This window comes from Nylanderia fulva, unplaced genomic scaffold (genome assembly GCF_048542155.1).
Source record: "Nylanderia fulva isolate GAGA-0341 unplaced genomic scaffold, ASM4854215v1 Scaffold20, whole genome shotgun sequence".
Classification (NCBI taxonomy): domain Eukaryota; kingdom Metazoa; phylum Arthropoda; class Insecta; order Hymenoptera; family Formicidae; genus Nylanderia; species Nylanderia fulva.
This window is the reverse complement of record NW_028190264.1, coordinates 1,129,215-1,154,675: the sequence shown is the minus strand read 5'-3', so window position 1 is coordinate 1,154,675 and position 25,461 is coordinate 1,129,215. Positions and strand designations below refer to the sequence as shown.

The following is a 25,461-nucleotide window of genomic DNA, read 5'->3' as shown; positions in this document are numbered from 1 at the left end:
ATCCATATTTATTGTTTAGAACGTTTGCAATCGAAACCTACATCGATAAAAATAGCAGAAATTAAAAGTCTTGAAATTTGAAGAAAATCATGTTTAACAGATTATTTAAACTACTGTAATTTTTAAAGCGTGCAAGAACAAGCGAAAGGAAAATTTTTTCACACAACTACAAACAATTTTAAATAAGACTGCGAATTCGGATTAGTTTTATTTTAAAGTTGTTTTTCCGTTGTTTTAATGATTAATGTATCATATATAAAGTATATAGACACATCTAAATTATATGATGGGGATGCAATATTAAAGTATCTGGACATATCTAACTTAATATGTTGGAGAGACAATTTTAAAGTGTTACGACATATCTAATTTAAATTATTCGGGAGACAATTTTAAAATATTCCGACATATTTAAATTAAATTGTTTGGGACACAGTTTTGAAGTATCCCGGCATATGTAAATTAAATTGTCGTGAGTCAATTTAATAATTAAAGTACTTTTAATAATAAAATTTTTAACCGAAATAGATTGATGTCGGTTTTATTTCAGTGGAATATTTGAGGGTATATTCTAGGTGAAATGTGGATAAATATCAGATTATAGATATATTTATATTTATTCTTACAATAGACAGAGAACAATTATAGAATTACTTACAACAATATTTTAACTTAACTCGATACATATATATACAAATTCATGATATGAATGAGTAGTGATCTCCAAGTTTGTTTGCAAATACTTTGCATCGATTTATATAAATGTCCTGAGAGAGAAGGTTTCCATATTTTCTAATAAATTATAATTATAATTATGTATACATATATATTTATATTTAATTAAAAATATGGATTTTTTCCCGGGAATGGATGTTTGTGCGTATCGACATTTATATTAGGTTTTTATTTTCCATTTTTAATAAAAGTTACATACAAAATCGTGTTATATGTACACGCGCGCGTGAGTATTTATAATAACAAAACGATCGAACAGTCTTACGCCGTAGCAAATATTAAAGTTTTATCTCAAGTCATACAACGAGAGCGAACACATTAAACACACATCATTATACGAAATACAATATTACGTTTCTGTCGCAATTGCATAATTTAATATTTCTCGTCAACTAAAAAAAAAACTTAAACTATTGAATTTGATCCAATAATTTAGTTTGAAATCTTCTACGTGATTTATCAATATAATGCAATAAAAGTCCGTTCAATTAAATGATAATGTTAATTGTTGAAACGTCTATTCAACAAGAGTCGAGAGTGACAACTAAAAACGTTCATGATAATATCATCACAAAGTTCACAATTTTTCTCCACTGAGATTGAGTACATTGTAATACGAGTGATCTGGAAACCTATCAAGTTCGATATAATCCGTTTCGTCGAGCAGAAGACCTTCAGTTAGGCTAACAAGTTCGGCGAAGGATGGCCTGCAAGCCGAATCCTTGTCCCAGCAATAATACATGATATTATAGAGCTCTCTTTTACAATGTTCAGGCCTGTCTAATCTGTAGCCCTCTTTGATTCTTCGCATTACCTGGGAAAATGAAAGTATTTTGATGTTAAACAAATAGTTTGTCACGATTTTAATGAATTTAATTTATCTTTCTTTCTAATTATGTTAATCTCAATCAAATAATTTTTATTTCACATTTCCGTATTTCGCTTATTAGTATTTAAATTAATATTTAATCTAAATTTTAGTCAATTCAATTTTTCAAAATTTTATAAATGTGTTTTCCAATTTCAATTTAATTCAATTTATACAAAGCTGCACAGAGAGAATTTTCTCTTAGAATTTATCCTGAAAGTAATGGTAATTGTGGGAAAATATGGTGTTGGAAGAATTTTATAAGAGTTTTACTGATTAACATTTACCGCAATAAAAAATATTAATAGATACATAGTAAATTTTATTATGTACATGGTAAAATTAATCGAGTATATTTTATATCTTATTGTGATAGATATTAATATTTTTATTGTGGCAAATATTAATCAGAAAAATTCTTATAAAAATTTTTCCAATACATATTGTTCCACGTTTACCACGATTTTCAGGGTAAATTCTAAGAGGAAAATTTTCCCTGCGTGTGATTGAGAATTTTATTAAAATTTTGCATAGACTATAAATATTCTTACTTCTGCGGCAGCTAATCCAGGATATGGTGTCGATCCTAAAGTCACGATTTCCCAGATCAATACGCCGAAACTCCAGATGTCCGACTTGACAGAGAATATATTGTCGTATAGACTCTCGGGTGCCATCCACCTGATCGGAAGTCTACCTTCAGATTTTCTCTCGTAAATCTGATTAGCTGCCACATCCCTGGCAAAGCCAAAGTCCGCCACCTTGCATGCGCGATTCTCATCGATCAAGATGTTCCTGGCAGCCAGATCTCTATGAATGATGCCCTTCGACGCTAGGTACTCCATACCTTTGGCGATCTGAATGCAAATAAATAGTAAATGATTCAAAAATTTAATCGACTGTAGATTTTAAATACAAACAGGGTATATATATTTCCTGGAAAAACCTGGAGAACCTAGAATTTTCAGGGACTTTTTTTCTACCTTGAAAAATTCTGGAATACTCGTGGAATTTATTTTGAACTCAGGGAATTTTTTTAAAAATTGCCCCTTTGATTTTATTTTCAAATATACTTTTAAAAAATATAAAATTTGTTAGGTTTATAGAAAGTATATTAAACTATATTTTATTATAAAATATATTAAATTATATTAATAATATATTACAATATATTATTACATTATAATATTATTATATTATTATATTAAAAAATATTTTATTTATGCCAAAAAATTATATATAACAAAAATATACTTAATTTAAAATTGTATTTGAAATTTTTTTAAACTTTAATTTTACTAGGAATTTTGAACAAAAGTACCTGGAAAGTCTTGGAATTTATTTATAAGATTTGAGAGTGTATACACTCTGACAAAGCTCTCTTTATCGTTTACCTGATACACAAATCCAGTAAGATCTCTGGAAGTCAATCCTGCGCCTCCGTGATTTCTTTCTTCTCTGGAGGCTCTGAGGAAACTCTGCAGCTTGCCGCCACTTACGTATTCCAGGATAACGAACATGGGTTCACGCTCGGTGCAGCATCCCAGAAGCCGCACCACGTTGGGGTGAGGATCTAGGTTTTTCATGACTCGCAATTCCTGCGCAAGATCCAGTCGCTCTCGTTCGGTAGCGTTCTCCTTTAGAGTTTTTACCGCTACTATCGTAGGCCCAGGTTTGCCGTCGATGTCCAGAGCCTCGCATTTCCACACCTGGCCGAAGCAACCCTCGCCAAGGATGTTGAAAACCTGGGAATAATTAATTGAAAAATGACAAAAAAGAGAATAAGGCAAAAATGATTATTTAATTGATCGAGCTATTATTTCGGAACTAATTAAAACTTATTTATTTAATAAATTAGTGTATTAATTAACCAGTTAATTGTTCTACTTGGGAGCTTAGTAACACATCTAAGAATTAATTTTATCGATTGTGAAAATCAGTAATAATCGAATGTAGCGATCATTACCTTTAATCTATGCCTGGCAAACTCCCACTTATCCTCCTGCTTGCTCTGAATGCCTGCTTGAGATTCTTTCTCCCACGGCTGATAGCGATTGCTGCGAGCCTTTGGACCTCGCCACCTTTTCAGAATGAGAGAAGGATCGTCTGATAGATTAGAAACGCTGACCGACGCCTGTTCTTTCTGAAAATCGTGGAACACTCTTTCAAACGTCTGAACAGATCACTAAAAATCTTTAATAATTTTTATATATAGATTAGCATATTTTAAGACGGAAAAATTAATTCTTTTTCTCGTGTTTCTCTTTACTAGAGTAAATTATTATGGAATTTAATTTAAACTCAGGAAATTTTTAAAAAAATTGCCTCTTTGATTTTAAAATATAGTTTTAAAGAATGTTAAATTTATTAGTTTTGTACAGAGTAAAAATATTAAGTATTTAATAAAGTATTTTAAATAATATTTAAAATACAATTTTGAAATAAATTTATCTGTTATACATAATTTTTTAACACAAATGAAGTATTTTTTAAAATAATAATGTAATATAATATAATATTATAATAAAATATATTTTAATATATACTCTATATATAAAACTAATAAATATTTCTTTAAAACTATATTTTAAATAAAATATTATTTAATTTTACCTGGAATTTTGGACAAAAGTACCTGGAAAATCATGGAATCTTCACGAAATTTATTTCTATATAAGATTTGAGTATACACCCTGTTTATTTTATATCTTCTTTCGAATAAATTTATTTCGCGTACCGTGTCCGCCTTAGATTTGCGGCTGTCGCAAAATCTGTTCCTCAGGGACCAGGCGCCCATGCCGAGGCCCAGGACGAGAGCGCATCCGGCCACCACCGGTATCAGAGTCATTGCCATGTCCTGCGAAGGTGGCGCGGTGGAGGGTGCGATTTTTGAGCTCAATGCAGGACCCTCCACCTCGTTCACCTGGACACTCTCCTCCGTGACGGCGCCAGCCGTACTGCCGCTGACGTTGTTGTCATTTTCCTTGGACTTTGTCCTGTCCAATTCGAGTTTCGTAGTTTCAGGATGAGGATACTGCTTCGGCGGTAAAGGAGGCAAAGGTGAGGGAAAGCTTGGTAGATTTGGTAAACTGAGGAAGGGCGGCCGTATCCGGCCTCCGGAGCCATGTTGGTTTGGAAATGGTGTCCTGTGAAAAATGGAAATCATTCTTTTGAGACTAAATTTATAGAACATATTTTTTAATTAAAAAATATTAAATAAAATGAAACTTCAGTTCAACTGTATAATATATGAATACTTTTCTACACTTTGCAATGTTTGTTTGATCCGTCCCTGATCGTTAACTAAGTGGAGCATGAATAATGGGACGAATCACGTCTCCTTAAAGTCGAATGTTCTTTGTCATTTATGAAAAAAATGCTATTTTTTGATAAACACTAAATAGAATTTTCACTTAGATATTAATTGTTATATTTTGCACAAATATAAATTAATTTTAAATTTATAGAAGAAACATTTTATAAGAACATGAATTTGTATCAAATTAGAATAATGGAATTAATTATATGTAATGCATTTTTATTTTTTACTAAAGAAGATTCTTTTATAATACTTAAATTTTCGTAGAGAAAAAAGTTATAAATTAATAAATGGTTGAGAGATTTAATAAATATTTTGGGTGTATGTCATGAAAAACTAAAACTCAAAAATAACATTATAAATGGAAAAGAATTATTTCTATTTTTCATTTTTTCATTATACATAAAAAATATAACATGATCGAGAGACCAGAAATCGATATGTTGCATTTTATCAAATCGCATTTATAATTATTATTTGACCGATATATATAGATTAGAAAATATATTATTGATTTAAAAAGATGTTAAATATTATATATATATTTTATAATTATATATATATATATATATATATATTTTTTTTTTTAATTGCAATTTTTTTACAAATTTAATTTCTAAGATTGATGCATATTTTAATTAATGGAGATAATTATGGAGAATTTTCTACGTTCTATTTTTCTTAAAAACCAGCGTTTAAATACATCGAACTTTTTTTAAATGTGATGTACAATAAATTGCAACAAGCTATCAAAAACTATATCGAAAACTATAGTGTATGTGTGCGTGAGCACATACGCACCTTGTTTTTCCTCGATTCGGTGCCGATGCGTTCTTGATGTTGACGTAAACCTCAGTCTTCGCCGTGAGCTGACCATCGGAAACGGTCACGTAAAGGAACAGGTTCTGGCCTCCCTGGAAAGAGAAGAATGAGCAAGAAGCGTAATTCAAGCGTCTCGACATTGGAGTATTCGCGAACACCGTATAAGTAGATAGGTCGTGCTTTTATCCAATATCAAAGACAGCACATTTCTTTTTACACAATACATTTTTCCAACACAAATTTATTCGATCGCGTTCGATTCTGCTACGTTCGATAATATTTTTTGTTATAATTTATTTAGAATACATATTTCATACACATTTTCTAATTTACATCATGTGATATATAAAAATATTACTCTCATTTTTTATATATTTTTTTATCAAAATTATATATATTTATTATATTACTTATTTAGTTATTCGAGACTTTTTTGGAAAACACAAAATTTTAATACAAAATATAATTTTTGTAATATCGATAATCGTCGAAAGTACTCACCCTTCCTTTGAGAGTCTCGTTGAGAAAGACGGTACCGGTGCTGTTGTCGATGAAGAATGGCAACGGAGGCTGTGGACTGTCGTCCCCATTGTAATTGTGCCCGAGCGGTTCCAGACCATAAGTCAGCGTGTTCTCCTCGTTGTCCTCGGCGCGAACCCTGGTCACGATGCTTCCTACGGGTTCGTTGTCCGGAAGCACCCAGTTTCGATCCAACCACATTACGGGCGGTGTATTGTCGCTGAACTGACTCCCTGCAAGTGTAAAATATAATTGATTAGCAGTCTGCGACTTTAAAATATTCGAACTTCGATATTATAATGTTTTACGGACATGGAACCTGCTTGTGGAGAGTCTTGAAACTTTGGAAATTATTTGAAATATACATGTGAAACTATATTTGAAATTTTATCGGATATTTTAGAATTTGACATTTACAGTTTTAAATTTAATTATCTAGAACAACACAAGCGCTCGATTAACATTTCTTGACAGTTATCAGCTGATTTCTGTCAAAAAATATTATTTGCGTCAAAGATATTATTACAACATATTATTTAGAACATATTACTATCTTAACATTTTTAATATAATATCATTTCACACACATAATGAAATTAGCAAATTGACACTTTAATCAGCCAATTTCGGCAAGAAATATTAATAAAAAGGTAATTTGCTAATTAAATTATAAAATAATAATATATTTAAAAATTAAAATAGTAATAACATATTGTAATACCTCGTAATCGATTAATATCTTTTGACGGAAATCAGCTGATAACTGTCAAAAATATTAACCGAGTTTAAAGTAATATATTATGCATATTATAACATATTATTTAATACATTAGCTGCATACATCGAAACTCATGGCAAAAGTACAATGAGCAATCTTGTATAGAAATCGACGAGATCTACAAGTTTGCCTTTGACTTATCTGCGTAAGATTCAGATTCTTTTCGAAGATATTGCTGTTTAATTTGATTGTCATGTTTATCGAAAAAGCCTCGTTCTAGAGCAAAGGTGAAAAGGGAAAAAATAATATTTAAAAAAAAATTATATCAAGTTTGTTTAAACTCGATCAAAACGTTAATTTGCTAATTAAATTTTAAAGTAAAAATATGTTATAAGAATTTAAATCATAATTTTATTAATAATATGTTATAATACTTTAAACTCGTGTAATATTCTTTGACAGAAATCAGCTGATAACTGTCAAAAAATATTACTCGAGTTAAAGAACTATAACATATTATTTAAATCATATTATTTTAAGTTTTATATATATTATTATTATTTTAAAATTTAAATAGCTAATTAACACTAATCAGCTGATTTGTGTCAAAAATATTTGTAAAGTATTAATTTGTTAATAAACTTTTTAAATAATAATATGTTGTAAATAATACGTTATAATATTTAGTCCGTGGAATAATACTTTTTGACAGAAATCAACTGTCAACAATATTTAAAATAAGTATTATATTTTATTTAAAACATATTAGTTTTAAAAATTGTTCATATTTTAAATATAATTTAAATTAAATATAATTGAATGATAATATCATTCTTTTATATCTATATGCATATATATATATATATATATATTTATATGTATAATTTTCTTTTTTCTGTTATCGCCGTTTTAAGTTCTAAAAGATTTTGTTTTAATTTAAGTCATTATGATTGTGAGATTCCAAACAGAGGTATTAATTTAGAATGAAATAGAATAGATTGAGAGATATTTAGTTCGTCGGTAATCAATGGCCCCCTCGTCACGGAAGGTTGACAACGCGACTGAAATACCGTTCAAATCGGCTTCGATTCCTCGCAAGCGCGTTTCGAGCGCGAACGCGCGGCGAGAGCCTCGTTCCTTTACACGCTCGAGCTCTAATTAGCCGCGAGTTTACCGAACGATAATGAGAGAGAGCAGCGGGTGGAAATGCGCGCGCACCGAGAGATCGGCCTTGATATGCATTCCTTCCTGGATTTCGAGTTCATATCGCCAAGTAGACTGTGACCCTCCACAGAGATTTTGTTCTACGCATTTTCGGCTACGCGGTTTCTTAATACGCATAATTAATCTCTTTGAAAAATTATTCACGTATTATATTTTCATGTATACATAAATTCAGAATTATCATATATATTGTTATATATAAAGTTAGAATTGTATATATATTTTGTCCTTTTCCAAATTAAAAAATATCGTATTGCTTTAAAAATTTATTCGAGAAAAGAAAATTCTCAAGAGAGGAATATTGGAGATTTGAAAGGTTTGTAAATCTTAAAACTTTTTTCATCGTCCGTGTTTCATGCAATTATACTAACTTACTATTTTACAAAGCACAATTGAGCAAGAAAAGCGAATATAACTGGACCTCGCGACGTTCCACATCAGCTGACTGCGCGTTCCCGACGAATAATCATTTCGTCATATGATTTCGCGGTAATCACATCCCAACGATCATTACTTATTAGGAATGATCGAACCGACAAGTTATGTTTAGAATAGAAAGTCAGTCGGTGAAGAGCGTTATGATACCAGCCGGCCGATCTTGATACGGCGCGAAAGGCGCGCATATATACTAAGAAATAGAAAGTGCATCGTGCAACAAACAAGAATGCGCTCGCGATTTGTTTCAAAATTCAGATTTACCTCAGATTCGAAATACGGATTCTCATATAGGAACAATCAACAGAATTTTATCTTCTTTTGCATTGCATGTTCTCTTCTTACACATAATTGACGTCTCTAATTTTAGTTCTGTTATTAGACGACCCGAACCCTTCAGAATGTCCTCACAATTAATATTTGCTAATATATTTAAAAAATAATAAAATTAAAATATTTGTAAAGTATTAATTTGTTAATTAGATTTTAAAATAATATGTTGTAAATAATGCGTTATAATATTTTGTCCGTGAATAATACTTTTTGACAAAAATCAGCTGATAACTGTCAAAAATATTTAAAACAAGTATTGTAATATTTTATTTAAAACATATTAGTTTAAAAAATTTTTTTATATTTTAAATATATAATTGAAATTAAATATGATTGAATAATAATATCATTCTTTTATATCTATGTACATATATATATGGTTTATTTTCTTTTTTCTTTTATCATCGTTTTAAGTTCTAAAATATTTAAACTTTAATTAAATTTTAATTTAAAATTAATTGTAGAAATTTGTAAGAGAAAAATTTGAGTGAAAAAGATTAAAGAAGATTTGCGACCCATTATCGCTAGAATTATACTATTGCATAGCTTAAAACTCATCGCGATGCATCCCACGCTGCGTAATGTGAGAAAAAAAGAAGATTACAATTAAACGACTTTGTTTTCGATGTAATAACCGTTCTCTCGAGTCAATGAGCTTCTGTCGAGGAAGGCACGACGAAGTATTTTTTTTTTTTTTTTTTTTTTTTTTTTTCGATGAATGAGCGACGTAAGCGTGACGATCTTTTCATAATGGCAGAGAGCCGGCTTCGCTTCGCGTTCTTCTCACCCTTTGCGCCGCCGTAATCATAGCGATTATTCATGAGAATATAGCGCACACCGTAACTGTATTCTCACGGTGCAGTGACTTCAATACCGCTATAACGCGTATGAGATGAAGTCGGCGTGCGCATTGTAATGCGACGCGCCGTCATATACGTATTCGTATCAATGTCAATCGGCGTCACGATCGGATAAAAATAAAAAATTCCTCATCGACCGCTCGAATAAGTGCGTGTATTAACAAGGTGACGTGGAATAGTACCGTAAACCGCGGTTACATTGTCGCACGATGACTAATTTCTTGATATATATTTTTCTCTATTTACTTTGAATATATATGGATAGGATATGCGATGCAAAAGGGATTAAAAACGATGCTGATGTAGAGATAAAAGATCGTAATTAATCAGGTTTGATAATAATTACATAGCAAAATTTTTTAAAATTTATAAATATATATTATAAATATACAGGATTTAAATGAAAAAAACATATATGGATACCTCACCGAAAATGTCGAAGAAGTCATTATTTTTTACATGTTTCTAATTTTGTATTTTGTATTTTTGTAATTAAGTAAATATCTTAAATTAACATTCTATTAAAGTAAATTCCACTGAAAATTAACTCAAAAATATAGTTTTGTTAATATTTTAATTCTACAAAATTTAGTTTGTGAGAAACTCTTCTTTTTCAATCATTGATAACTTGAAAATTATTGATGCCTCGACATTTTCATTGACAATGAGGAAAAATCGTCTTCAAATTGGCCACATAATTTGATGGAGTGTTCCATGTATGTTTTTCAGTTACATCTTTTATATTTTAAATTTTATATTTATTTATAATAACTAAATATGGATGTCTCTTCTGAGAAATTTAGAATGGATTTTTATATCGATAATAAAATCATTCATCGTTCAATTAATTTCAAATAAATTTTAATTTGTAGAGATGTAGAATATATTTCAGCATTGTTGAAAAATTGATATATTAACATATTTTTCACCAATATTTTTATCGTGTTTTTTATTTTTTATTTCGGAAAAGGTAAATCATGCAGATTGCGCAAAGGGTGAACTTGCAGATCGCTGAGAAGATATTAAATAATATGTTATAATTTTCAAAACTCGATTAATATTTTTGACAGTTATCAGCTGATTTCTGTCAAAAAATATCAACAAGGATGATATATTATAATATGTAATATGTTATTTACATATTACTATTTTAATTTCTTTAACATATTATTATTTTAAAATTTAATCAGAAAATTAACCCTTTATTAACAGTTATCAGCTGATTTCTGTCAAAAAATATCAACAAGGATGATATATTATAATATGTAATATGTTATTTACATATTACTATTTTAATTTCTTTAACATATTATTATTTTAAAATTTAATCAGAAAATTAACCCTTTATTAACATTTCTTGACCGAAATCAGCTGATTAAAGTGTCAATTTGTTATAATTAAATTTTGAAATATTATTATATTAATAATATTAAGATAGTAATATATTCTAAATAATATATATATTATAATACCTTTGACTTAAACATTTTTTTACAGAAATCAACTGATTAAACTTTAAAATAATATGTTTTAAATAATATATTATAGTTATTTAAACTCGATTCATATTTTTAACAGTTATCAGCTGATTTTTGTCAAAAAATATTTAAGTTTAAATATAACTATAATATATTATTTAAAACTTATTATTTTAAAATTTTATTAGCAAATTAACGCTTTATAATCAGCTGATTTCTGTCAAAAAGATTAATGGAGTTTAAATAAACTTTATATTATTTTTTTTTAATGTCAATCTTCTAGTAATAGTACATTATTAAAATTCTGATGTTGATAGAGGACAGTCTATATAAAATTATAAAAAATAGAGAAAATTATGCGAGGTTATATGAGCATTCTCCAACGCGAGTGAGCGTCGATTTGCGTCAATCGCAATCACGATTGGGACTTTCCCAAATCGGCCGATTCGAGCAGGTTTTCGGGTCGTTATTCTCCGGATGCGGTGACGTGTCTAATTGTAAGATGTAAAAGACGGATGTGCGGTTCTCCCGGACTTTCTCGGATTTCGTTCGTGCGTTTTCTATACTTTTAACGTCTCTGCGAACGAGGAGGAAGCCGAGGTTACCGCGAAGGTTGCGAAAGATTCCCTCGTGAGGAGAAGTACGAAGAGTGTGGTGGTCAAGTCCGGCGATGCGTCCCACGGAACAACACGGAGAAAGTGGGACGATGAAAGTGCGATCGAACACGGCTCGCTCGTCCACGTCGCGTTTGTGTATATCCGCGTGAATATATATGCGTCCGTCGAATTCGAGTCCTTTTCATTCCGATAGATATCGTAATAATTGATAAGCAACGCGTGTCCCTATAGAATTGTCCGATCATCTCGGATTCTATTTTTTGACAGAAATCAGCTGATAACTGTCAAAAAATATGAATCGAGTTTAAATAACTATAATATATTATTTAAAACATTATTACTTTAAGATTTAATTAGCAAGTTAACACTTTAATCAACTGATTTCTGTAAAAAAAATTTATTGAAGAAAAAAAATTTATTCGCCTGCGGATCGATAGGATTTTATATGCACTTTGGGTCATTGAAATTAATATATTGCCCCGTCGACTACTGTTATTGTAACAATATTGACATACGGAGTGCTAAAATCTTCTTCTGTTTCGTTGATGCGAACCGTGTATTATCCTTGGACATTGAAATCTTGGTGCTCGCTGAAATTACCGGCAGCGAGCTGCCCTACTTCGTGGATGAAGTCCGATTAAAGGAAACTCTACTGTTGCTCTCCCTGCGGGAATGAGGGGGATTTGCTCTCTCGAAAGAGGCAGGTGGAGTCTCTCTGGCCTTTCACAATGGTCCTTGGGGCGATTATCTCGAGAAAAATGGAATGGAAAGTATACTTTGCTTCCATTAAATTTAATTTAACAATAAGTTAAACATTTAGAGAATATAATTAAATAACATGAGTCAATGGAGAACATAAATAAATAAATAATTATTTAAATTGTTTTAAAAATTAATTGCAATAAATTCCACTGGGTTATCGAAACGAAATATTAGTTCTAGGGTAAAATTTTAATTTGCGAAAAATCTGCTCCGTTGAAAATTCTGAAGAAAGATTTGTAATTAGATTTGTTAATTATCTTTGAGAGAAACTCCACTTTAATTCAGGAGAAATTTATCCTATTATTAAGATAAGAATACGAAGCGCAAAGTGTGAAGGAAGCAAGCAGGCAATTTCAGAGTTTTCACAATACTTTTTTCAGAATTTTTCTCTTGTAACGGATGGAATAAAAAATACTCTCTTTAAAGATTTGTATGGTGTTTTTTAATAAAAACAATTGACATCTTGAAATCTTGAAGAAAGGATTCACTTTTAATTAATTCAATGTGCGCAGAAAAAATATTCACTGCCAACAAGATGAAAGAATCTCAGAAAAGAGACAGGCAAAAAGAGTAGGTAGTAGATAGAATTTCAATTTCCTTTCACAATGATCCTTGAGAGCAGGTCAATAATAATTATTCATGCAAGACGAGATAAAAAAAGTGTCTCACTTCTGCAAGAGTGACGATTTTAATTCGAAAGATCAACTGTGCGTAATCTTGCGGAAAGAGTTACAGTTAGCTCTAATTAAAAAAACATTTTCCGTTTAGGAAATTCTGATATTTAAGTATATAGAGATAAAAGTATAGGTAGATAGTTTTGATTCTTTCTTTATATTTTTTCAGGGTTGGATAAGTTAATGATTTTTTTAAACTAAGTTAAGTTAAAGTTAGTTGCTTTAAACTTAATTTAGTTAAAAGTTATATGAACAAAAAAAGTTAAAGATTAAATTAATTGAAGTTAAATCAAAAGTTAATTTATAAAAATATTATTTATATTAAATTAGAATTTTGTTTGTTCATTCTTTTAAACCTCAAATTACTCAACCCTGTATTTTTTTATATAGAGAATTATTTTTCTTATATAGAGGAAACAATATTTGAGAACAAAAGTTCTATGAAATTAAAATATTAAAAAACATGAATTTTCAACTTCATTCATTTTTTGATACAAGTAAATAACAGTTTCTGAGATTAATTTTGCCACTTTCATTTTTTATCGTATGGTTAATATCATCATATTTTTAATATTCTGCTTCTGTGTGATTTGTCACACTGTTATAATTGAGTAGCCCTCAAGTTACTTACATTTAACGAGACATCATTAACTGTTTCTGCATCTTCTTTGAACGTGTCAAATTTAAGAAATTGAGTCTTATTAAATGCAATATATTAAGAGAATCGGTCATTTTGCACGGCTAGTTTTAGCGCATTCGCGAGCTACTTAGTATATTAAGGTTTCTAATGGCTCTTCAATAAATCACACCGTGTGTTCAACATAATCTGCGTGCTGCGAGCGTAACATTTAGTTAAACCGCGAAATGTTCAAGCTCGTCTCTCTCTCTCTCTCTCTCTCTCCTCGAAACGAATAGGACAACATCGGGAACATCGCCGATGGCTCTAGGCAGGCGGTAGCTCTCATCACTAGAGCTGTCGTTAATGGCTAGAAAGTCCGGGCCCGGTGATTTATGCTCCGAGAGCTCGTTTCTCTCGCGAGAGCTCTCGCTTCGGCAAAGACAGGTGTATCGGAAACGGGTGAAGCTCGGAAATTGATCGGCCGATCGTTGATCGCAAATTAGCTGAACGGCCGAGGAGATGCTCGTAATTATTAGCCATCGTCAATCAGCACCAATGTGTCTCGATTCCTGCAATTCAATGCCTATATATCACGAGCAAATTGCTGCCTCATTACGCGTTTAGACGTATCCTCTCGACGATTACTTTTACGCGATTTAAATGGGAAATCATATAGAGATGTAATAGTAGAACAATTAAAGGATTTAGTAATGTGTGTAGTTTATTAATCCTTTTATATACTTGTTTATTTTATTATTTAGATTAAATCGAATAAATAATGAATTTAATTAAGTAAGTGTAAGAAATTAATTATTAATTAATAAAAATAATTATTTCTTTGAGAGGTTAAATCCTCTAAACAAGTTGGAATCACATTTTTAATTTAATAGTGGTCGAGCAGTCAGCGAATATAATTTTTGAATAAAAAAAGTCGATTTTTTTTTTCTAGAAAACTGTACCATTAAAAAATATTTTTCATCTGTCCGATCTCTTTTATGACATATTGATTTATTACTATTGTATTTATTATATAAAAGGTTGAAAATTGTGCAAAGAATGATTAGTAATTCTTTTAATTTTAATAGAAGAGTAATAAAATAATTAATAAAAAAAATTAAAAAATAATTAATTGCGATAATTTTTAGTTGGAAAAATATGACAGTTGTTTTTACACAACATAAGGGATTTCCAAGATGTACAATATGAGAAAGGACAGGTGCAGTTTTCGTGTGACTCACCCGGCGAATGGTGATAAAGTAATGCGAAACGTGCAACAGGATCTGAAAGTGAACCACTCGATTTCCGTCGTTGGTCGCGGTGGATTGCAAAGCCGAGTCGGCGATGTTTTCTCGTTGCAACCAGCTCTTACCTCTTTGCCTTTCAAATACTTTAGATCCGCTCCGAGAACGATCGTTCAGGCAGTTCTTGAGATCAATTTATCATCAATCGCAGACCTACTCTTTTAATGATCTTTTCATTATTTTTTTCCTTACTATTTTTTTTTCGGAGAAATTTATTTTATTGTAATTTTATTACCGAAGGTAGAAAGGAAATGGATGATAGAAATTTGACATTTCACCGTCAATTTTCTATGTAAAAGTCGTCGTGAGATCGAAAGCCTCCGGAAAGTACGCGGCTTCGACCAAGGTCATGACGTCATCGGAGCAAGTATATTTCCGGGTACTGTAGGTGCCGAAAGAGGCTGTGCATCTCTTTTTGTTCCCGTCTTCTCGGCCCGGTTGTGTGGAGCCGAGACTCGAATCGAAGCAAAGCCGAGGAACTTTCACTTCACATGGTGAGGTCATCGTCGGTCCTTAAATATTCTTCGGCGTGACGCTTCACTTTCATGCGCGACAACGCCTTCGAGAGTCGAAAAAAGAAGAAAAAAATCAAGCGAGGCGCGATCGCGTTTTAACGATCTTTACGTAACATTCCCGAGAATTAAGTCTTCGAGAGACTCTTCTAGAGGTAAAATAAAAGATAAGACATTATTGCTTCATTTTAAGAGGAAAAGTCTAGCTCTCTGAAGAGTCGTCTCGCGATCTATTTTGTTCAAATATGATTGAGAAATTTAAAATAATTAAGACTATTTCTTTATTTAGAATTTTTTTTAAGTAACATAAAAATGGCTGCTTAATAAAATAATAATCTGTTATATTTTTTTTTATTATATTTAGACGTTTTATTCTTCTTTTTTTTAATCAATATTCTGTAAAATTCTGAAAGCACAGTACAGTCGCACACTGTTTAATTGCGATAGTAGTCTTACTTTAGTTAAAAATAGCGGCTGACAGGTTATGCAAATTTCTATGTCAACACCAGTAATTCTTTTGTACAAATAATTATTACAATACTCATTTTTGCATATATGAAATTCTCAACTTACATTAGTTTTAAGAAAATTCTTACTGATCGTAAAAAAGAATTACTAATTATTCTTTGCACAATTAAATCACAGGTAATTTTTTTCAATCTTTTAAATTAAATCAATATGTCATTAAAAGAAATTGAGCGGATAAAAAATATTTTTTTAATAGTAGCCATAAATTTAAAAAATCGACTTTTTTAGTCAAAATTATATTCGCTGACTGTTTGATAATTATTAAATTAAAAAATTAAATTAAAAATTTTAAATTTGTGATTGCACAACTTGTTTAAGGGATTTAATTTCAAAGAAATAATTATTATCGACATGTTGTATTTATTGTCAAGTTGCAACGACAACGAAATCGTTGCTTGCAACTCATTGCTTGTGACACAAGCGGATTTTTCCTTGCAACATTGATAAAAATGCATGAACAAGCGCAAAAGTAGTCTGCAAAAATGCAGAAGAAATTGTTTAGAACTGGTTACGAACAATTTTTATCTGGTGAATAAAGATGAGTGCCCGCATAAAATGATCTTATATATGCACCGCACCGTAATAATATATTGCATTTGCATCCGCTTTCGCGATGAGCTTATTGTGCATTAAACCGAAATGATTAAATACGCATTTATGCTCGAGTAAATTTCTGTTCTAAGAATGAAAAAATATACTATTGTTGATATTAAATAAAGAATTTTAAAAAATTCATAATGTAAATTAAAAAAGAAAATATAATATGCAAATTTCATAAATATAATACAAATATTAAGAAACAATTTTTTTTTAATTTGGATTTTTTTATAGATAAATTTTATCTTGTGATATATACATATAATTTTCTGCTTTTTCTTTTGATTTAAATTTTTGTTTCGAATGCGCTAATGCTATTTTGTAGGACTAATAATTTTTTTCGGGAGAAACTTGTTTTCCACGGCAATCAGAATTGCAGAAAAGCTAATAGACACGAATAAACATAGTGAGCAATAAATCGCGATGTGACGCGCGAGGAAGACGATGGCACGAAGATGCGCTATTGCGAGGAATTCTACGAGTTAATGGAAACGCGTTTGGTCCCTCCATCTCGACATGGTCGACGAGTCTTGATGTCAGTGAAGGTTAGGTATGGGTTCTTGCTCGGTGTCTGGTGACCCGGTTTGTATACGACTGTCTCTGCGCTTGGACGTTGTTAATATTCTCGTGAAAAGTACCGGGCCGGATAATTTCACACAAGGATCTTTCATTTCCAATTCTCTTTTGAAGTTTTTTCTGAATCATCTATTTTTTATTTACAATTTAATCGTTTGTTTAAAAAATATTTATTAATTATATGCATCTGGCCACTTGTCAAAGTAGAAAATAAATGGCAAGTAGTAAATTGCAATAATTATTATTTTTTCGTGTAAATCTTCTTTTTGCATTCTTAGCAGCTGATACTATATGATAAACTGTAGGGAATTTTTTATTAAAATTATTCTACGATTTAATTTTTATGGACAAAAAATGTATTTTATTTCCAAAATATATTGTTGCAAGAATATTACTTTTCTGTAATGTTAAATTAGAGAAAAATGAAAGGGAGAATAAATTAAATTTTTTTACGAAATCCGTAATGGTGTTCATAAAAGAGTGAAACGGTACTAGGAGGTAATAATTCTTATTTTTTTTTTTAATATTATAGATGATAAATCTATAAGTAAAATTCATATTTATTTCTCATTTTAATTTCTATCTAAAATAATTCATTCAGTTTTTATTCCAAGTTTGTGCATCTTTTCAACTTTTATAATAAATCTTAGAAAGTGAGAAATATATGTTCTACTTCTCTGTATCTCTTCTAAATATATTAATAAATAACAGATGTGAATTATATATTATATTAAGTATATTATCAAACACTTGTAAAGCAATTTTCTATTATTTTAAAAATATTTGGAGACTAACTTCTTTGCAATAAAAATAATTATTCGATTAATTATACACAGGGTTGGGTAATAACTAGTTAATTAGTTGAGTTAAAAAAAGTTAAAAAGTTAATAACTTTTAACTTAGCTTAGTTAATTTAAAATGTATTAATTTTTAACTTCAACTAGTTATTTTTTACTTTAAACTTGTTAACTTTTTTTCTATGTTAAATTTTTTTATCTCTAAACACCATTATTGTTTTTTTATAAGTTATGAACGTATTATTTTAAAATTAAAGTATTATTAATTTTTATGTTCATATGTCATCAACTGTAATTATCAAAAAAATATATTTCTATATAAAAATTAAAAGTTCTTTGTTATTTGTTATTATATATTTTAAAAGAATGAACAAACAAAATTCTAATTAAATATAAATAATATTTTCAAAAATTAACTTTTGATTTAACTTCAGTTAATTTAATTCACTCTACCTTCCGTTTTTTCAAATCGGACACATTACATAAGAAGAGAAATATATTCTTGCAACGATACTGTATTTTTTTGAGTAAGATACATTTTTTTCGCCCAAGAAAATTAAATTTAACTTGTTAGTTAAATTAATTTTATAAGCAACTAACTTTAACTTAACGTAGTTTAAAAAAATCATTAACTTAGGCCACAGTTCGATCAATCGCACTTATATTACTTCTCGAGCTGTTTCAAATACGGACATTCGCCTTTGCCTTTGAAACAGATTAAACCAAGGCGAACTTCTCCATTGTGAAGCCTGACCGTCAGTTTTTACAGAGTGTCTGTGTCCCGATTATGCGACCGCCAGGTGCAATGTATTAATACCTGCGTCTCACGAGTTTGTGATCGTGTCACTGCTTTATCGTGCTGAGAATAAAGTTCGTCCTCGCACAATTGCACGCATTTCCTTCAATCTTCTCGGTACCGTTCACTCTTTTACGAACATCATTACAGATTTCGTACAAAAATTTAATTTACCCAACCTTCCGTTTTTTTCAAATCGGACACATTACAAGAAGAGAAATATATTCTTGCAACGATACTGTATTTTTTGAGTAAAATACATTTTTTTTCGCCCAAGAAAATTTCTTTAATTTTAGAATAATTTTTATAAAAAATTCCAAAAATTAAAAGTAAAAATTACAAACATTTAATTTACTCTACCTTCCGTTTTTTTCAAATCGGACACATTACAAGAAGAGAAATATATTCTTGCAACGATACTGTATTTTTTGAGTAAGATACATTTTTTTTCGCTCAAGAAAATTTCTTTAATTTTAGAATAATTTTTATGAAAAATTCTCTGGAATTTATCATGTAGTATCAGCTGCTGAGAACGCAAAAAAGTTTACATGAGGTATTTTTGGCATGCGTAGATTGTGCGTGCGTGCTTTTATTTTTCGGTGTATGTGCACTGTGCGTGGCGAGAATTGTGCTATACAAACTATTTTGTGATACGAACTTTCGAATGATACTGAAATATTCGAGCCACGTAACTCGAGAAATTCTGATCGAGTCCAGGACTAAAATTTATATAGATCAATTTTTCGAATCTTAACATTATAGGAGAATATTAATGTGATATAAGAAAATTTAAGAAACTATACATAATAGAAAAAAAATTAGAAGTTAATCAATATAGAAAATTGAAATGTAAATAAAATTAAAACTGACAACAAAAGGAAAAAGTGCTAGTAATTTAGAAAATTATGTATTTGTAAGGTGCTACATTTTATTGAGAAAGACGGTTCAGTCATTAATGGTTGCCCTGGAGGAAGAGCTCGTATCGAAGTATAGCATAATTATTCGCAAAACCGCATGCTTCCTGGCTGCCGTTAATAATTATTCTCCGAAAGATTAATCATGTCAAACATATATGGGATTGACAAGATATGCAACGTAATAAATAAATAATATGAAGGTCTTTTCTTAAAAAAATATAAAAACTATCTATTATAGACCCATACAGCACAAAATATTTTTAAACCTTTTAAAAATATTTCTTAAAAGATAAAATAATTTTCGAAAATATTTCTAAAATGTTTCTATGTCCGTTTTTTCATGTTTAAAAAACATTTTTTAATATAGATTTAAACTAATAATTCAAAAATATGTATCAAATATTTAAGAAAATATTATCTGAGCGATAAAGAACATTTTTAAAAATATTTTTAAAAGTTTTTTAAAATATTCTATAAAAAATGTAATCACAAAAAAATTTTTAATCATTTTAAAATGTTTTTATGCAATATTTTATAGAAATATTTAGAAATATTTTTTGAAAACATTCATAATATTTTGTGCTGTATGGGGAAGTATCGTTTCATAAAAATAATTTCTATTATCACTTTAATAAGTAAATTAATTGTACACATATCGATCGATAAGATATTTCAATTACTTAATGGTCTCGATTTATTCAAAAGATACTTTGTTTTATTGTAATTTTTTTGCGCGAACTAAAATGGCAAATGGGGCTTATCTTACAGGATTGAATTGCAATTACGAGACACTCGATTGCAACTATTTGCGCACACGACTAATTAAAGTCTTTAGCGTTCAAGCAATTGTCGGTATGTTTTATACATGCAAAATATCCGTCATCCTGTTTCTCTTGTTGCATTCCTACACTCGAACGTACATTCTCGTAATCGTGTCGCAACTGTTACCGCGCGATCGATTACTCCCTGGCTTTCTTCGGCAATTATCTGAGTTGAAGAAGAGGGATTTGACAAAAGGCCGACTTTGAAAGGCCTTCAAGACTTTCTTGTGATATGGACTTTCTACTTGCTCAAATCTTTCTCTAAATTTAAATAAATTTAATATATAAAATACTAAACACAATAGTGTTCTGGATATCCGTCAATTATATATGTCTGTATAATGATCATTCTTGATAGTGAGTGGGTGGGAGAGAAAAAGTGAAAGAAAGAAAGGGAGAGAATATAATTCATTAATATTTTTTAATAGTTTTACAATATGTATTTAGAATTAAAAATAATGATAATTTAAAGATTAATATAATATTTAAATATTTATTTTATATACTCATGTTTTAGAAAAATATTACTACAAAGATATCAATAACATGTCAAATATTTAATTAAATTAATATAATGTTCTACATTTTATTGTGAATTTATACAAAATTTATTTAAGAAATATTAAAAAGGACTTTATTATTAATTTATTTTTATTTGTTAAGAATATTTACAGTTAAGACAAATAAGTTACTGTGTAAAAGCATGGTGAGATATTATTGCTGCATAAAAGGTGTTTGATCAGCAAACTTTTTAGAGCATATAATCAATTTCTATTGGAGAGAGCATATATGCAAGATCTGTATCAAATTATAATTCTGCAATTTTTGCATTTCGAAACAGCTACTGTTTGTGCAAATAATAAAAAATTATCTCTTTCTTTCTCTTTCTGGTGAAAAAATACGTCGCGTGTTTAGATAATGATCACTCTAATATCTTTATACATGCGAATGCGCGCGGCTTTCTCCACAACATGTTAGAAAAAAAGTATTTATATAACTCATCTTTTATTAAATATAATACTTTGACCCGATAAAAAGCGCAATGTGCAATATTAAAAGATTATATGCATTTAGAGAAAATGTAAAATGAATCAATCTATATAATTTCGAAATTTTATCTCGTTTAGAATTATCGCGGATATTGTAAAGATTCTTGCTCCAAGATGTTTACTGCGTCTATAAAAGAATAGTTTCGAAATTCCACGAATATCATGGATGTTTTTCATTTAGAAAAAACTATAGATACAACTTAGCGACATATCTTCGGTTTCATGGAATGCTTGTGAAAGATTCTCGATTTTTTAATCCCTGATTTCGCAATTACTGTTTCATAGATTTCATGCTATCCTCCGACTTCGCGGAAATCTTAAAGCACATTGGCTTTATATATTTCGTAGATATTTATATGTATTGCAATGTTCCACTAATATTTTATTCTTTATTCGTTAAGTGTCATTTATTTTAATGTTAATTAATTAAATTAATCACAATATAAATTTAAATTTTTTTAAATTATACACAGAGAGAATTTTCTCATAGAAAATAATATATCCTGAAATTCATCATGGGGTAATATATGATATTGAGAGAATTTTATAATTTTAAAATATATTAAAATCTTGATTCTTTAAGTGTTTTAAATTTATTTAATTTAAAATATAACATATATAAATTTTACGATGCAGAGCATAATATTTTCAATTCTTAACTTAATCATCCATGATAATTTTAGCATGCAGCATGGTAATTTTTTTATTACCAAATATGATAAAATTTGTGAATTTTGCGATAAAAATATATCGAAAAATTCTCTCCGTGTATTTAAATTCTTCTCTAAAATTTAAATAAAAATTTTGTTTTAAACTTAATTCTAAAAGAATGATTAAGACTGAATATATTAATCTGCGATAGTGTAGATAACATACAAAATATTTAATTAAAAATATAACATATATAAATTTTACGATGCAGCATAATATTTTCAATTCTTAACTTAATCATATCTATGATTAAGCTATAATTTTAGCATGGTAATTTTTTTATCACCAAACATGTATAAAATTTGTGAATCTTGCGATAAAAATATATCGAAAGATTCTCTCCGTGTATTTAAATTCTTCTCTAAAATTTAAATAAAATTTTTTTTTAAATTTAATTCTAAAAGAATGATTAAGACTGAATATATCTCAATCTGACAGCCGGCGCGTATGACGGAATATCTTGCATTGAACTCACCAGCGCCCATCCAGAGGCACAGCGTCGCCACGATAGGCAACCAGACCGACATCGCGCTACATCGATGATCCACGACAATGATGATCTTGCGAGAAATCCCGGCGTCACTCCATTCGACACGTCTCATCCGATTTTCGCCGCGATCTCACTCGCCTCTCGATATATTCACAAGAATCACTCTCGAATATTTATGAGATATTTACAGCACGCGCACTTCTTTAATCTTGACATCTGATCTATCCATCTAATCTCCGTAGATCCACATTAAAGCAAATTGTCCGATTATCGGACTCTTAAATATGGTGTGCTCCGAAGGAGAAGAAAATCCAATTTGATATCAGCAGGATCGAAATCGAGATCAACCACGCGAAGATGATTATTCAGTATGAAGAAAGCGCTTGAGAGTTTCTGATAAAATCAGTGGCTATCCTTGCATCACACATACCTCTTATCACTAGATTATATTTATTATTTATCTATTTGTGTCACGATTCTTCTCAACGATCGCGCGACTCTGCTCTGGTTCTGTTTCCTCTCTGTGCATTTTTTATAATTTATTTTTTCCAGTATATCACTGTGCTTTCACTAAATGAACGAGCTGCGGCATATTTTTTCGCACACATTTCCGCAAATTTTTGTTCCGGTCGATCGTCACAGAATTATACAGGGAGCGAGTTTAGTTCGTATATATATAAATATATAGAAGCGAAAATGTCACTCGCGCACACTTTACAACTCTCTCGGAGTCCGATGGCGAACCAGCCAATCGTCGCTACTTTCTCTCGATTCTCGAATAGTTATTTATTTATTTATCATTCCAGTTAATTATTTCAATATATCGATATAGCGCAATATATATATATTTTCGACATTATCTCGTAATTAATTAATCGTATAATTATATTATATTATATTCCAATTTAATAATATTATATTTATCAATCATCGAGCTTTCGAGATGTCGATAATTAATTATGTTTCAATTTTTTTCAAAACCCTTGCTCGGGCCCGCCGCGATGCCCAAAGACATCGCGGTCCCGCTTAGGAATCCTCAAGATCTCGCGATGACAGATATATAATTCTCGGAGAGATCACACAGATGTATCTGAACATCCGCGCGAGCCTCTCAGATTTTTTTCGACGACGAATTCCGCACTAAGATTTACACATTCTCGCGCGAAATGTCAGACGCGCGTCGAAAATTCTTGGGGAGAGACGGATCCGACAGCGACTGGCGAACGCCGAAGACTGTGGGGCCGCGACGTCGCGACCCGTTCTCCGACTGTGCTCGACGAACTGGTACAGTGATGTATACAAATATGGGCCTGCTGGGCCCACGTGATACAGAAGAGTTAAAATATATTTCGAACTTGGAGAAAAAATTGCAAAAAATTCGATAAAAGTTTGCCACATTGAAAACCGAAGCGTATTTCATCTTTTTTTAATTAAGTACCACGCGGAGAGAATTTTCTCTTAGAATTTACCCTGAAAATTCGTGGGATAATATGGTGTTGGAGGAATTTTATAAATGTTTTTCTGATTAATATTTATCGCAATAAAAACTATTAATATGTACATAGTAAAATTAATCGAGTATTTTATATCTTATTGTGGTAGATATTAATATTTTTATTGTGGTAAATATTAATCAGAAAAAGAGTTTTATAAAATTCTTTCAATACCATATTGTCCCACGAGTACTATGATTTTCAGGGTAAATTCTAAGAGAAAATTCTCTCGCTGCATTATTATTGAGAATTGTCAGAAATAGTAAAAGAGCGAAGCTTGAGAAACTCGTTTTCAGAGATTAAACTGAGAAAATCGCATAAAACCGTTCGTGGAGAAATATATATAGTTGTAACTAATTTATTGTATGTATATCTTATATAAAAATTTAATTTTTATATTTTTATATGATCATTGTGTTATATACTTTATTATTTAATTAATTAATGTATCAAATTCACTTTTAATGCGCCAAAATCAACGGGCCCTAAGTCATGAAGACGATGTAGATCTGGTAGTGCCGTCATCATCATCGTTATCGCGATTGTCGGCCGGAGAAAATGAGCCACCAATGGCGTAGAATTCCTTATTTACAATCAATTCAATGGCGGATTTGCCATAAAATTAATAAAACATAACGATTTAGAATTTAAAGAAGACCGCTCAGACTTCAGTACAATTTCTTTTGACATTTGTTTACATAAAACATATGTCTTTAGGCTGCAAGAAATTATTTTCTTATTGATAAACACAAATTTTAATTTACAGTATTTAAATACAATAAAAATAAAATAGTAAATGGCTGTCTAAAAAAATATTTAATTTATTTATTATTTTAATTATTTCTTTAGACAGCCGTTTGCTATTTTATTATTTAAATACTATAAATTAA

The 25,461-nt window shown here is 30.0% G+C and overlaps 1 protein-coding gene across 1 annotated transcript; it reads right to left on the bottom strand.

Annotated features, from left to right (window-relative positions):
- Positions 1–598: 598 nt before the first annotated feature.
- Cad96Ca (tyrosine kinase receptor Cad96Ca) lies at positions 599–24,297 on the bottom strand. Its single transcript, XM_029319738.2, has 8 exons — positions 23,064–24,297; positions 6,246–6,496; positions 5,724–5,836; positions 4,341–4,749; positions 3,570–3,746; positions 2,998–3,348; positions 2,155–2,460; positions 599–1,549 (listed from the first exon to the last, which is right to left on the bottom strand). Exons 1-8 carry the CDS (start codon positions 23,188–23,190, stop codon positions 1,313–1,315), a joined length of 1,971 nt encoding a protein of 656 aa, XP_029175571.2. The 5' UTR covers positions 23,191–24,297; the 3' UTR covers positions 599–1,312.
- Between the last annotated feature and the right edge of the window lie 1,164 nt (positions 24,298–25,461).

Excerpts from the sequence above, each read along its gene's own strand:
- Cad96Ca (XM_029319738.2), bottom strand. The coding sequence starts at position 23,190 with ATGAGACGTGTCGAATGGAGTGACGCCGGGATTTCTCGCAAGATCATC. Across the intron at positions 3,747-4,340 it reads GCAAATCTAAGGCGGACACG|AAAGAACAGGCGTCGGTCAG; the intron begins GTACGCGAAATA and ends CACGATTTTCAG. Across the intron at positions 1,550-2,154 it reads CTGGATTAGCTGCCGCAGAA|GTAATGCGAAGAATCAAAGA; the intron begins GTAAGAATATTT and ends TCATTTTCCCAG.